Source organism: Gallinula chloropus (genome assembly GCF_964237585.1).
Source record: "Gallinula chloropus genome assembly, chromosome: 9".
NCBI lineage: Eukaryota > Metazoa > Chordata > Aves > Gruiformes > Rallidae > Gallinula > Gallinula chloropus.
The window spans coordinates 1,853,630-1,868,856 of record NC_140094.1 but is presented as its reverse complement, the minus strand read 5'-3'; the positions used below and the strand labels follow the sequence as shown (position 1 = coordinate 1,868,856).

Here is a 15,227-nt window from a genome sequence, read left to right as displayed (position 1 = left end):
TTTTTCTTATTTCTTGACTGATCCTGAAGTTACAGTTTTTATTTCTCTTAATGAAATGCTAGCGTGCCTTCAGGCAAAATCTTCTGTTCCTCTGCTTTTTTACTTTCCTCCTCTTCTATTGCTTCTCTTAGGGCTGTACCCTTTAACATGTGAGCTGTTAATGGCCACTGTGTAGCTCACTTTCATCACGGATCTTCTGGGAGAACTCTTTTACCGTCTTCCCATAGAAACCTAGTGATGTGGCAGATGCTTACATTGACATTCTTAAAGCATAGTTTCTGATATCATGTTGTCATTGCCAAAATTATGCAACCTACCTACCGTGAGGGCTCACTTGTTCATTGAAATCAAGAGGGTAACAGCGGGAGCTGAGGACTGTTTTAAAGAAGAAAGAGAGCCTGTCAGTCAGCCAGAAGCCTAGTTTATTAACATTTGTTTCCTTTACACTGTACAGAATACAAAATGGAAGGTGGATAAGGAAGGGTAGGTTTTATCTCTTTAGATAAAGGAAAGGATGCCAAGGCAAGAAGTACTCCCTGTCAAGAGTTTTAGCCCAGACCAGAACTGTTTACACAGAGGAATATATTCTTAATACAGGAAAAACTAAGAAAACCCCTTTGAAAGAGAATTAAGCACAGAATCCTACTTAACCATGTACATTAGGAAGAAGAATTATCTGAAAGAAGCGAACAGTAGTAGATCCCTGCTGACACATCATTGCACTAAGAAGCTGTGAAAATATAGGTAGACTCTTGCCTTGTTAGCCAGAACACAATGTACTGCACTAGGAGCTAATATTAACTGCTACTGTACCTGGCTGAGAGCAAGCAAGCTCTTGCCAACACAAGGACTCTTCACAGCTCTCTGACACACTCTCAAGGGGCCCACAAAGTTCCTGGGAAAAGTCAGGTCACGGGATGAAGCAGGTAAAGACATGGGGGTGCTGGACGTGGTTTGTTGCATCAAAACAAATGCCGGTACCTCTTGCTTATTCCGAAGGGAGGTTTGATGCGCGCAGGTTGGAGCACAGGACTCTGGTGAGCAGAAAGTGCTGCTTAGCTTGGTGCACCGTGGAATTTAAAAACTGGAAAAGTTCTGTGGAAATTCCTTTAAAAACGTGCCACAATTGGTAGGTTTGTTTATTTGCTTAACAGAAGCAAACGTGGATGACATCTAAATATAACTTTGACGCTTCCTGGCAATTCCACATTCCTTCACTCCCTCCTCTCCTCCCGAATTGATTGTGACTTTGCAAACTACTGAAACCATTTATAGCATGCAATTCCTTATCTGATTTGAGTTCTTAGTCATGCTGTCAGTTGTTACAGAAGAAAGACAGAACCCCGAATTAGCCCCTGGCAGGTAAAAAGCCTTTCTAGATCACCTTTAAGATTAAGCCGCCTTAATATTGTGAGACCACCGATTTCCTGCTGCAGCTGATGGATCGTTTCAGTAGTTCTTGTTAGTTTATGGGCTGTGGATTTATAAAACCTTTTGCACTAAGGAAGCACTGATCCAAGTGCTTTCTAAGCTTTACATTGGTAAGACTCTAATATCAATAAGCAGACAGGGTTTATCCTACTTTGATAGACATGGTATGTATGCCTTGGTATGTATGTATGTACACTTCCAGAGCCCTGTACCGGGTCCCCAAGTGGGACTGTGAAAGGCTCAAAGTAGTTATTTTTTGAGAAATTAGAGGTTTAGGACTTAAGAAAACTTCAAAAATACCCTTAAAGACAGTTTTCTCTTTAGTATCTATTTTTTGAAAAGTGTCCCTTAATATGGGTGGGGAAATAATTCCCAAACCCACCTTATTTGGGAGGTATTTTGCTCTCTGAACGGTTTCACACGGCGAGGGGCAGTTTGAAATAAAAGACCATGGCCGGTCTCACCTGGGCACAGCCAGCCTAGTATTCCCTGGGTGTACACTGGGTGTGCACTGCTGGCTCTTGGGTCCTTTGATAGATGCTGATGTGCTCTTGATGGATTTGTTGTATTAATTCGCATGCCCTGGGAACTGATCTGAAGGTAATTATGTAGTGTCCAGAGTTGGCCTGTCCAGAGGTGTGGTCGTGATGCTGCTTTCCCTTTGTGGCATTCCCCAGTGTGCTCTCCAGAGCGCATTTTTTTCAAGGGAAGGGGAATGTTTTCCCACAGTTAGTGACATCTACTTCCATCTTCCAATGCAAAGGCTGCAGGCCTCAGTGTTAAAGCAATCTGCAGAGTGTAATTGTCATACTTCAATGCAAGCAGGGAAAGTAAGGTTATGAATGACTGCCTGAAAGGAGTTAGCAGGATTGCAGGGGGAAAAACCTAAGCCCCCAAGTCTAATACTCGAGCCTGCCTCTCCATAGGTGAGGAGGAATTGTTTTTCCCATGTTTGGGGCTGTGGGGCTTTTGCTTACCTTTCTTGAAAATGCTGTAAAGGGACTCTTCTGACAGCACAGGGATGGGAACCGCTGCTGTCCCTGGGAACGGCTGCAGCACGAAAAGCAGAGGTAGGAAATGAAAGATGATTTCCTGTAAGAGGCTGCTGGAGAAGAGATGGGACTGCAGTGTGAAGTTTGTTCTTGCAGGGGCCCAAAGCTAAATGCCTTTAACAGCACAGTTCCTTCTTATTTTCCTTGGGATCCATGGGATAAACTTACCCTGTAGGTTTCCTTGGTGTAGTAGGCTAGGGTACAGTTAGACCAGTTACAGCATGCTATGCAAAAATACTGATTACTGGAGGTGAAAACAAATCAGATAATCTCTGGAAGTATTTGTGCAAAATTTAGTTTCCAGACAGCTGTGAACTATGGAAGAGCCAAAGTGTAAATAAAATCAATTAAACTTTAAAGGAAGATAAATGCCTGCTTTGTGATTGGGTGGGCGATAGATTCCATCTTTGGAGAATTGCTGCAGTATTCTTATGGGAATCCAAAGAAATAAATTCAAAAAATAATCTTTATAGGAGTTTTTCGGGCAGCTTCCCTTTCAAAAGCTAAAGAAGAGCCACAGATGTAGATGCTTCCGAGTGAAGGGAGCATGCCATGTGTGCCACCCTGTTAATTAAATTAACTTTCCTGCAGGGGGTGAAACTGCAGGCAGTGCAGAACAGTGAGGGCTGTGCGTTGTCTTACGAGGATGCAGCATAACTGCCTGTATTGGGATGGGCAGGAACTGCCACAGACTTTCCCAGCCGTCTCCAGGGATGGGCTGCATCAGGAAAAATTGGGGCTGTGTGTCCAGCTGGCATCTGGCTGTCCAGGACAGGGACATAAGGGAACCGCACAGAACCCAGCGCTCTGCCTGGGTGTACTAATCCTTCCTTGCATGCGTTCAGTGAGCAGCCAAGAAATCATGGATTTAAGCGCGGAAGTGCCGAAATACGTCGATGTTGTTATTCCAAGGCTTTTTTCCTAGAGGTGAAATAGGGCATGTAAATATTAACAGAGATCTTTTTCCTGTAGCTTCTTAAATGCACTAGACCTGCTACAAATACCTAGCCCACGCTAAAAAGGAAGCCTTAATTCATGCAATACTTGGTTTTAATTCTGTTCATGCAATACTTGGTTTTAATTCATGCAATACTTTGGTTTTAATTCAATATGAATATCCCTCATTTTCCCATTTGCAATGCAAAAAGATCAGATATTGTAGTCGCTGAACATACCGTTAATTAAAGTTACATTACAGTAATGTTCGAAGGCTGATCAGTGCCTTAGGTTCTTCATGGTGTTTCTTCTGCCTTCTCAATTAGCAGGTTGTTGGCAATACTAAAATCTTAATTAGTGGGATTTAAATAACTTTAGATAAAAAGGCATTAACTTGAACTTTCCCTTTATTTAGCCTAGTAAATTTTTGGTTACTTATCGCTCCTTGTGCGGCATAGTAAGCATCGGAGGACTGCAGATCGGGGGTGAAAAGGGAAATTAAGTAATTGCCTTGAAATGTTTGGATTTGGACTCAACAGTATTTCCACACAGTTGCTGGATCAGGTGTTGATACCATGCTCCATTAATCTACCATGCATACATCATGCATACGAGGAGTACAAGATGTACAAAGAGTCCTCTCTTCCCAAATCCGCTCATTGCGTGATAAATTCTACATCCAAGCACAAGTCATCTTGCATAGATTTCTAGTCCTTTGAAACAGTCCTAAAATTATTCTTATTTCTCCGACGTTGCCAAGAAGTCAGTGTAAAGGATATTAAATTAAATTCCCCAGGGTTGTCTCGGTGGGAGGAGAGAGGTTTTATTTCCCTTCTCTTCACTATGTGATCGCATAGCATGTGCTACCTTTTCTTTGGCAGACGACCAGCATACAGTAGGATATGAGGATGTAAGAGGTAATTCTTTAATGTGGCAGGACTGAAAATTTATTCTTCGCTTCTCTTTGCTGTATGATGCTGAACACACACTTGGAAGGTTTGAATTTGGGTAAAACAGTCCAGAAAGACTTTCAGCAGAAACAGAAAGCTGGAAGCTTTGCTTTGGGTGTTAATGTGTTGTACAGCTTTTTTTTTGGGGGGGGGGATTTAAACTGAGGCCAGAAACTAAACATGACATGAACTTACATAGCATCTTTATAGACTGAGGGGAAGGAAGGGGACTTTGTCCACAGAGGTAACAGTGTAATATGCTTATTTTTGATTTGAGTCCTTGCGAGTAGCGTTTTGATGAATATTGAGCATTTAGTATGCTGATGCCTGATGTAGATCAGGACAGTCCCTTTCTCGAGCCTCTGTGGTTAATCCCAGTTGAATTCCATTCCTCTGATGGTTCCATGAAGCAAATGGAAACCTGTCTTCCTGTCTTCTGTCAGTTACAATATAGTGTGGTGGTGTTGTGTTCAGTCCTTTATATATGCTTTAATCGTGGCATTTGGGCAGATGCTTCAAAGAGAGAAAGTCTTTATTTTTCTCAACGTGCTAGGATTTTGCCTAGGCAATAGCCATCCTAAATCCCATTCCATGGCAATTCCTGAAAGACTCTGCTTCTGGATCAGCAGCAATCAGACTTTTGAGCAGTGCTGCAGCCCACTCCTTGAGCTCGGCAGCATCAGTGGTCATCTGATTCCCTGCTTGAGTCCTGCAGTTACTTGGCTTTCGGCTTCTGACTTTCCTTCCCATTTTAGCCCGTGGCTACTGAGTTAGGCAGGTGTTTCCTCCAACCTCATTGTCCACCGAGGAAACAGCAGTACAGAAAATCTTACCTTTATTTTTTGTGTCTTAGAGGAATCCTGGCTGAATATGAGTTGGTTCAGCTGACCAGGTGATAAGAAGTCCACAACTCAAAATTGTGGAAATCATTTTTGTTTGTACTTTAAAAACCTTACATGTATTTTCAGAGTCTCTTGAAAGCTTTTAACAAAGCTCTTGATTTTTTGCGAAGAGAAGGTACAGAGTACCTCTTTCGTATTAAGTGGGTTCTGCCCCAAATGAGTCTTCTGTTTATTATTTGTTTTGTAGGCATGACTGTTGTGGGACATTCCATCCCTTTCCTCACTTCTTGGAGACTAGCTGCTGTAATTTCCTCTCTGCCATTACTTTGTGGTCACTTTGTGAATACTTTCTGGCCCTTTTACACTGATGTTTTCCCATTTTGTGATAAGCACGGACACTCTTCCCCTCTCTTTTCCCTCCTGTGTGCTTGCCTCTAGTCACAACAGTATTTCTCTACTCCTGCTCGATCAAACCAAAGGCCCACCAGAGCAGTCAGTAGCAGCTTTTAAGGCAGTGTTTGACAAATACTTGGCAGGTTCTGAATGATGCTTCCCTCCTACTTCTCTCAGTCTCCAGCAGAGTATTTGTATCACCTGTCTTAAGGCATCTACAGGGTTTATTTTCCACCTTGGGGTGAGATGGATGGTGCCTTGGAACTACGTGTTTCTCCTCCTGCCTGGCATGATGTGAATAGCCCAGACGTGGGTGTGTAAAATTGAAATGAATCCTAACCCACGTGTCTGCATCTCTCCCACCTCTGCATTTTGGCTTCATTACTGACCCTCGTTAATAAATTGCCCTTTCTGAGGGAGCCTGCAGAGTCACTACTTTTCACTTATTCAGATAACCTGCAAGAGCTGTTTCTTTTATGATGCCTATAAGAAATTAGCCGAGTAGTCTGCTGTTCTGTTTCCCTTACTCATCGCAAGAGGGAACCGCTCGGCAAAGTGGGCAGAAAGGATTGCGTGATGGAAGGAAAAGAGGATGAAACCACGTTGAGAATGAAGATGGCAAAACCAGAACTGAACACGTAGCTAATAAAGAAGCACCTTTACCACAGTACTGTTCACGCTATGTCTGTGCCATTTCCCTGAAAAAGTAGACCATGGAATGTCGTAGGCACTCTAAGCTGACTGTGTCCCCTTGCTGTGCTGCATACTGTGCTTTTCAGCATAGATGGTAATGCTTTTATTGAAATTCAGTTAGCATATTTTAATTTAAAAAGTGACCATTTCTGTGGCCGAGAGGGTTTTTGCTTTAACTGCTCTTTGTTTTCTGTTTTCTGTTGAAGGTTGCAGCGATTAGCAAAAGACCTTTTAAAGCACCTCCAAATGCAGGACAGCTCTTCACTGGGGAACAACAAGGTCTCTGCTCTGGACAGGACTTTAGGAGAGATCTCTCGTATTCTGGAAAAAGAGGTATTGTGACTTCTGCTATATAACTTAGGATTAATCTGTAAACAAGGTGCCCCTCAAATGTCATCACTGTGGATTCGGGAACGTTTGAAACACGTATCGATGAATACGTGACCTCTGTGTGGCAAGTCGTGTCTGCTGTTACACTTTCCTGTGGTGGTTGCAGCAGTGGATGCTCCTATTTAGACATCAGATTTTATATAGAATGCTGATAGCATATACTTTTAAACACTGAATACTTCCTGGGACGCTCAGCGTTCCACCGTGTGTCCTTCCAGCTACTTGGAGCAGCTTGTAGCATTTTTTTAAAGAGTTATGACAGTTTCAAACTTTGTTTCTGTTAATTATTGGGAAAAAATCACTTTATTTCAAGACACAGAAATGTTGTTGCCTGAATGCTAGGAAAAGATGTGTTTGTTTTGAAAGTTACCTAAATAGCTCCTTGTAACTCTTACTGGAAAGTGGTGGTGTATCCAGCCTCTTATCAGGAGTTGTTTTCTGAGGGTTTTTTTTGTTACAATGAGACATGAATTGCAACTAAATTTAATCATTCCTAACGTTTTGCTGCTTGTTGAGTCTGCACCGGGGAATTAGAATATAAATTTGATGGTACTAATAGCCATGCATCGTTTTGTTGTTGATTTGGGTTTTTTACCCTGAAAACATTACTGCTGGAGAAGTGTTATTATATCTGAGTGTCCTAATCAATAGGGTCAAGGAAGATTGATTTCAATAGCTGTCACTGTGTTTGCGGCACAGGTTGTACGTAGTCATTTATAGAAGTGGATAGTAATTCTCTTGTTAACTGGCCAGTCAAGAAATCAGCAGACACATCTTACATGTCAGTGGGCAGTGAAAAGAGTCTTGATGGTGTCAGTCATTGACTCAGAGGAGGAGACTGACACTGTTAATTGAATTTCCCTGGAGAGCATAAAAATATACCATAATGTGGGGGGAGGAATGAGGGAATGGGAACCACACAAGCTGTCAGGGTGTGTGAGCTGATAACATTGATTTACCCTTGCTAATGGCCTGGGTTGAATAAAGAATTGCCCTGAGGGAGGACAGAGTTCACTACAATAGATCCCTGCCACTTACTAGAAATCCTTCAGGCTCCGAAGGAGTCCTGCAGAAGTATTATACAATAACATTGATCCAAAAATGCCTTGTTGCCAGTCACAATGTGAAACATTGGATTTCTTTTCTTCCTGTTAATAGTTTACACCAACTGCAAAATGTGTTTGTACTGTGTCTCAGTAGGGAAAGAAAGCTTTGTTTTACAGGCCATGAAATAAAAGCCGAGGTAAATAAGAACAATAAATACTGTGACATCTCTCAATGGGAGAAAGGGTTGTTCAGTTCATTAGAAATGCCAGGGAGGTGCCACAACAGCGTTAAAGGCTGAGAATGTATTCTTAATGCGAACGGGAGTCGCCAAAAAGCCATGTAAGAAAGGTTGGCAGCCCTTTCTCACCACATTTTGCCTTCAGACAGAATCCAACAGGACTGTCAATTCCTTTTTGGACTTGGTCTTCACCCGTTGTGTTTCACAGTAATGAATAAGGTCTGTTCTTACTTCTGAGCTGCTTTTATAATACTTTAGAGTGAGACCAGTCCTGTTGTCAGACTTGCGCTTCTCCTAGGACGGGATGTGAGCAGGTTCTGCACATGGGGTCTGGTGATCACACCAGTGCTGCAAGAAGAGTTTGTTTAATATAAACCAAAAGGGTTTTGTACCAGCATATCCTCTTGATAGGTGGGTTTGAGACATCTGGCTTTCAGGAAAAGGCACATCTTAACCACTGTGAGGTTTTAAGTCCTGTACCTGCTGCTCGGTACCACAGAATTCCTGGGCTGCTGCCCAGTCCCCTACACATCAAAATGGGCAACTCTTGCTTTGAATCCAGTGCTAATAAATGAAAGAGATGCTTTGCTTTGCTTCAGGATACCTCCATAATAGTCACCAAGGCTATTGAGTTTTGATTCCAGCTTTTCAAGGCATCAGTAGATCTCTGGGCATTTCTTGATATAGGTCCTTTCACTGGTTGGGCTGTGCTGTAGGTTAGTGGAAGGCAGTCCTTGGGTCTCCAGTGTAGTCTTTCCTCCTTGCTGGCAGAAATCCCAGCGGGAAGTTGTGTTCACTTTAACCTCTGCTTTTTTTAAAGGGGATTTAAAAACCTGAACACCCACAGAGAGGCACAACAGCAAAGTGCATACAACTGTTACAAAAAGCCCTGGGCCTGGTGTTGGCAGATTGTCATACAGGACTCTGCAAGCTCTTAATGACATCTAATAACACTCAGTTTAAGATCTCCTGCAAATGGGTCTTTGATGCTAAAAGAAAAACTCCTGTGCCCCCATAAAGAAGACAGAGCTGATGTTTGAAACTGCAGAGCTTTTCCTGCCTGGTTCTCTTGATTTTACAATCAAGTTCTTTGGTGGGGCTAATCTTGTATGTCTATTCCTGAGAACATCATCACTGTCTTTCAGATGTGCAAGGATTAACTGTTGAAGTTGACAGGAATGTCCTGGAATAGGTTCAGAAATGAGCATATTAAAAGCTCTGTAGCCTATAGTGCGACTACAGGAGCAGTTTTGCATTAATCTGCTTAACTGGAGGTATTTTTATGTGATGGTTTTCATCCAATGGCTGACTTGAAGAACATCTTTGTCGTGACACAGGTTACGATAGTGGTTTAGCTAAGTGATGGTAACAGATGTGCTCATAAAGAGAGGGCTGCAGGGGAAGGATAGAGGCTTTATAAAAGTCTCAGCCAAAGCAGGCCTTACAGTTGAAGCCTGTGTGTCTGTCACAAGGCCCAAAGCACCAACGAACAGTGCTTCACTGGTGGTGACGGTCACAAAAATCACTATGATTTTGTACAGGTTTGAGGGTAGCTGTGTCCCTAGGTGATCAAAAAATCTCAGCAAATTACCTTATTAAAAATGTGGGAGTGAACTGGAACCGGAACAGAAGAGGCGGCTTTTAATACATTAGGCCGCAACCCAGTTACTTACAAGCTCTCCTCATCCAAAGCGAAAGGCTACATTTCAAGGTACTTAGTTTTATCTCTAATTCACAGTAGTATTCTAACTAGAAACAGATACAGAGGAAAAATACATACTTGCTTAGGAAAGCTGAGAGTTTGTAACTGAAAAGTGCATGAATTCCAGCTATTAATTGCCTGCAGTGTTTTAATGCTTTTTTAAAATGGGATCTCGATCCTCACAGCCTCTAAACCGTGCTCTCTCAGTGACCATTAATGGTTTGTTTTGTGTCAGGCGATGTTTGTGGCTTTGTGATTTTTCAAATAGATTTTTCAGCCTCCTGCTTCAGCAGTCGTGATGTCAGTTATTTACATTTCAGGAAAATGTTTGTCGTAGCTTTCAAATACACGGGGACTGTAGACAGACAGTGTTTATCCCGTTGTAAAGACTGTCAGAAAGGGTCGGCTTTAACAACACAGGCAGGCCCAGTATTTATGTTTTATTCTCTAAACTGTCAGGCCCATTGGGCACAGTGACCATAGCCAGTGTGAAGATTAATAGGCCAGTTTTTGGAAGGCACAGGGAATTGCCTGGCAAGCTATCCCTGATTTTTTTTTTTTCTTCTTCTTCCCCCACCCCTTCCAATAATACAAACTCTGAATCATCAGAAACCAGAGCACTGAAATTAAAAACTGCCACCAAGCTCAGGTATGGAACAAAGGCCATGTTAAATGAATGTGTGCACACTCTTGTACCACGTGTGTTTAATGTACTCAAAGGTTTCGATGGAGATTTAAAATTGCCATATGTGTATGTATAAATATATAGACAACATGTATACACAGACAGAATAGATTTTTAGAAGCAAGTACCCTGCTGTAAATACTCAGTGTTGTTCCTTCTTTAAGGATATTTAAGAATGAAGTGGGATTGGTAATTCCCAGTCTCTTTGTGCATTTGATTCTGGTGCTGCAAAAGGTTTGTGAGGCTGGCTTGAGCACTCAGGTGGCTGCGTATTCCTAGTGTAGCAGAGTAGCGTGGCCATCAGGAAGGATGAAAGACACCAGATTTAATGTCTGGACTTTATTTTTCTGAAGGTTAAACTTCTGGAGCAGCTGAAAGGCAATGCTGTGTCTGTAAGCTTTCCTCGACTTGCTGTCAGTTTTACTTGAACTGGATATGGCAGTATTGCTCCACATAATTTTTGTTGGTTTGAGTGAGTATTAGATAAGATACTGTAATTTAATATCAAACTCTTGAAGGAAGTTTGAATTTGTAAGCTAAGCAAGAGTGACATAAATAGGTAGTGTCTTTTATGCTAGATGATGTCGCTGGGAAAATCGGATTAGCTCTAAAGCACGCAGGCCATAGCCTGAAGTTCATGGCTTCTGTTTCATAACTGAAGAGAAGTGTCAAGTGTAAATTACAAGAAGCAAATTTTAAACCTGAATTTGGGCAAGAAGCAATTGATCCAAGTTTACCCTCCTTCTGCGCATCAGCTGGACTGCTTAGGCAAGCTTGGTATGGGAAAAAAGCAGAAGCAATTATTTGTAATCTATTAATAATTCTTGTGCTTGGAGTATTGTGGACTCAGCTGAGAATAAGGAGGTGGCACCAATCTGTGGTCCTAAAAAAAAAAAAAGTGATGATTGATTGATTTATTTTTTCCAAGCAAAATTATTTAGGTTGGTGTTTACATATGACAAGGAAGAGGTGGTGAGAGGAAGACAGGAATAGGTGAGTGTGGGTGCTGTGGATCAAACAGATTCCTCCTTTTGGTAGCAGAGCATTTCTGAAGGCAGGCTATGGTCACTAGTTAAGTACATCTCAAGGAGAAACCCTACGGAATGCCCGAGATGTGGAGCCATTGAGGTCTGCACAGATCACAGGAGGCAGAACCAGGAAAAGCATCATAGGGCATTATATGTGAAAAAGGGCAAAAAGGACCCTGCCTAAGCTAGGGACTAGTCACCACGTCTAGTAGACCCACGTTCTACCCACACTGGCCAGATTTTGTGATGTCCCCTATACACACACATACGTGCAGGGACACATCAGCTGTATATTACTTAAATTGGTCAGGCAGTTATTTTGCATAGCCTCACAACTGATTCATTGCTTGGCCTGGCTGAAGCTTTAAACAGTAATTTAACATTTGTATTTATGCATTATTATAGTAACGAAAACCCCAGTGAAGATGCCAGACTTTTATAGCACAGTTGTGACTCGGAGGCATTTGCATTTTGCTTGCCAGTGATGTCTGCGACCAGCATGCTTCTGTGGGGTTGCTTGCTTCCCCTCTCACGCTTTTCCACTAGAGGACACTACTGCAGGAGCAGCAGCATGGCCTTTTAATCCCCCGAAGCAATCATCTACGGAAAAGCCAGCTCACCTTGTCAGGAGAAAAGTGCTTACCCCAGACGCTCACATGGCACCGAAGGCTGAAGATGTTACCTGCTGGATTAACTTGTAGGTGAAGTCTGGAAGTTCTGTGGTTAGTTATGGCTGTGTTCAAGCCATTCAGTTCACAGCATCAGGTTCAGCTTTTGGTGCTGTGCTCTGCTCAGAAATCACACAGCTTCTTTTCATGCTGAGCTTCTTAAAGCAGCACCTCCCTGGTTTTGGTGTATTAGGATATTTATGTAGGTGATGGGGGTATATATCCTGTCAACAGCCTGCAATCATACAGAGTGGTCTGTAGGAAAAAATACAAGCATGCACATGCACAGTATTAATTAAAACAAAAAAGCAAGGTTAAATAGGCTTATTGATGGGCCACTGTGGTTTGTGCTATCTGCAGTTGATACTGATCTGTAGGGCAGGTCATAGAATCATAGAATCATAGAACGTTCTGGGTTGGAAGGGACCCCAAGGATCATAGAGCTCCAACCCCCCTGCCACAGGCAGGGACACCAACCTCCAAGCCTTGAACACCTCCAGGGACGGGGAATCCACCACCTCTCTGGGCAGCCTGTTCCAGCAGGTTGGGGCAGCCGCCCTGCAGTGCTTGAGCAGCAGCTGTATGAGCAGACCTGAGTGTGGCAGGGCAGCTGGCAAGGCAAGGTCATGGCTGTGAAGGAAAGCACAGTATAACTTCAAGGTTCATTTCAGCTAAACATCTTTCTAAACAAAGAATGGATTGATTATTTTTTTATTATCACTATTTTTCTTTAATGCATCCAGTAATTTTTCAACTCTGAGTATTACCGCAGTGTAGCCAGTTCCAGAGCTACAGTGATGTCAGATGAAGGGAAGCCATTAATTAATTGTAAAACTGAATTATAACAGTTCAACAATTATTTCAAGTCAAACTCTGAACTTTATGAAGTGTGTTGAACTTCAAACTTTTCAGTCTGTTTTACCAGCTAAAACTAGAGTTCAGGAATGTGGTGGTTTGCCACCAAATGCTGGGTTTGCTGACGCAGAAGGTACCAGGGAATTGTGTGTTTGTGCTGCCTCTGTTACAAGTGAGCCTTTAGCTGTTCTCAGGAAGGTACAGAACCTGAGTTCAGCGCGTGAACTCAGGACCTGATGCAGCAGATATAATTGATGGCAACTCTGAGTTGTAAGTAGCCCTCCTCGAAATTAATTCAGTTCTTTAAACCCTTGCACTGGGGGCAGAACAGGGATTTTTAATGTTTATGTGTTCACCCTGTTCATACCAGCTATGCATGGTGCAACTAAAACATGGTTTGAAGATGGTTTGGCGGTGTCTAAAGCCTGGAGCATGGGGTGTTGTTGTACTGTATCTACCTTCTTGATTACATATAGTCCAACCTGCTACTAGCAGTAGCAACATCACCCGATCTGATCGACTACAGTGGTGACACTGATCGTAATAGCGCAGTGGCTGCGAGTTCGAAGGGCAGGCTGTGTGCGAACGTTTGGACAGCATTTTCTGCCCGAGCAGCCTTTCCCTGCCACTGCCAGGAAGGAGTCAGCAGGTCAGATGTGGCAGGTAACAATCAATAATTTGTTTGTGTGGAGTTTCTGTAATCTGTGGATTAACCTTTTCCTCAAGATTAACGTATAAGTAGGAACTTGTTGCTAGAGGTCAGCCATAGACTATTTTTTAACTTCTTTGCTGGAAAAGGTATTAAAAGGCAAGATCAGTTCACAGATAAGCTCTGCAGTGTGCTTATTCCAAGCTTATTCAGAGGTTAGTTTACTGTTCACAATGGGGGTAGTTGAAAGGTGCTGTGTTGGTTTCTGGTTCTGTGGGATGCAGTTTAACGTCGTTAGCTTCCAGTGTGCCAACGCTGTGCTGTTTGTGGCCATTTGCTGTCAGGTCAGGCCTTCTGTCCTTCTATGTCAGTTTAGAACTAATCTATCTGATCAGAATGGATGTAATTGATATATGCATGTAGAGTTTCTCCACTGAGCATTACAAGATGAGCTAGGTTTTACTGTCATCAAAGGACAGGCACTGATTTCTTGGTAAAGAGCAAATGCCCCATGTAGGCGAGTTTCTGCTAATGAGCAGGTGCCACTTTAGAGATTAGGATAAAGTAATGATTTATTATCATTTTTAGAGAAACAAGGTTTTAATTTAACTTAGTGTAACAGTGTATCTATACACGTATTTTCTTGAAAGTATTTTTAAAGTCCCACATCTGATTTGAGACCATCACTTCTGGCTCAAGAAGATGTCCCTTAGCTATGTCTTCCCACATTTGCAGTCCTTCACAATCCCCATCTGAATCTGCCCTGCAGTCCTCCAGTGCTGTCCTGAGATGGAGCAGTGGGCCAAGAGTCCATGAGGTTACCCGAGAGTCCCCAGGGTGATCCGTGTGAAAGCTGTGTTCAGAATTCAAGTGCTATTGGCTGTGCAGCAGGTCTTTAAACAGTCATCGCTCCCTCTCTGTACATCTTCTTGCATATAATTCCACTACCTTTCCTTATGCTTGACCACACAGAGTTTCAGAGCTCAAGTTTGGCTGAAATCAGGGCTCCTTTCTAGGGGCTGAAAGCTTTCGGTAGTGAAGTGTCAGCCATAGGGATTTAAGATTCAGTGTTGCAAGAGGTCTGTAACTTTCCCAATATTAGATACTTAAACCTTTATCCTTCCTTTCCTCCTTTAATCAATGCACTTACTAGATGTTATGTGTAAACAGACGGAACAGTTATTTTTAATAAACCCAAGTACCTCAATGCTCTGTGCTGTCTTTCCAGGTAAGGTGGAATTCCTCAGCTCGCCTTGGCTTGGCTTTCCTTTACGGCTCTCACTGAAACTTCACAAATAGGGTTGTGAGGGTCCTGTCCTTGTCCAGAGAAGTGTTAATAGAGTGCTTCTGCCTGGTGGAACTTGAAATCATTTGAATAAGATTTACCTTCCTCAGTGAGATGAGTGTCATTCAGTCCTGTTTAATATCTTCATTGACGACCTTGATGAGGGAATAGCATCCACCCTCAGCAAGTGCCGATGATACAAAGCTGGGAGGAGTGGCTGACACACAGGAACACTGCGCTGCCATCCAGAGAGACCTGGACAGGCTGGAGAGCTGGGCAGGGAGAAACCAGATGAGATTCAACCAAAGCAAGTGTAGAGTCTTGCACCTGGGAAGAAATAACTGCTTGGATCAGTACAGGCTGGGGGTGACCTGCTGGAGAAG

The 15,227-nt window shown here is 42.7% G+C and overlaps 1 protein-coding gene across 1 annotated transcript in view; it reads left to right on the top strand.

Annotated features, from left to right (window-relative positions):
- Positions 1-15,227, top strand: part of SCAPER (S-phase cyclin A associated protein in the ER) — a 150,729-nt gene that overhangs the window by 74,394 nt on the left and 61,108 nt on the right. Inside the window, exon 23 of the mRNA XM_084268038.1 lies at positions 6,504-6,630. Within this exon, the coding sequence (XP_084124164.1) occupies positions 6,504-6,630 (127 nt within the window). The remainder of the gene's footprint in view (positions 1-6,503; positions 6,631-15,227) is intronic.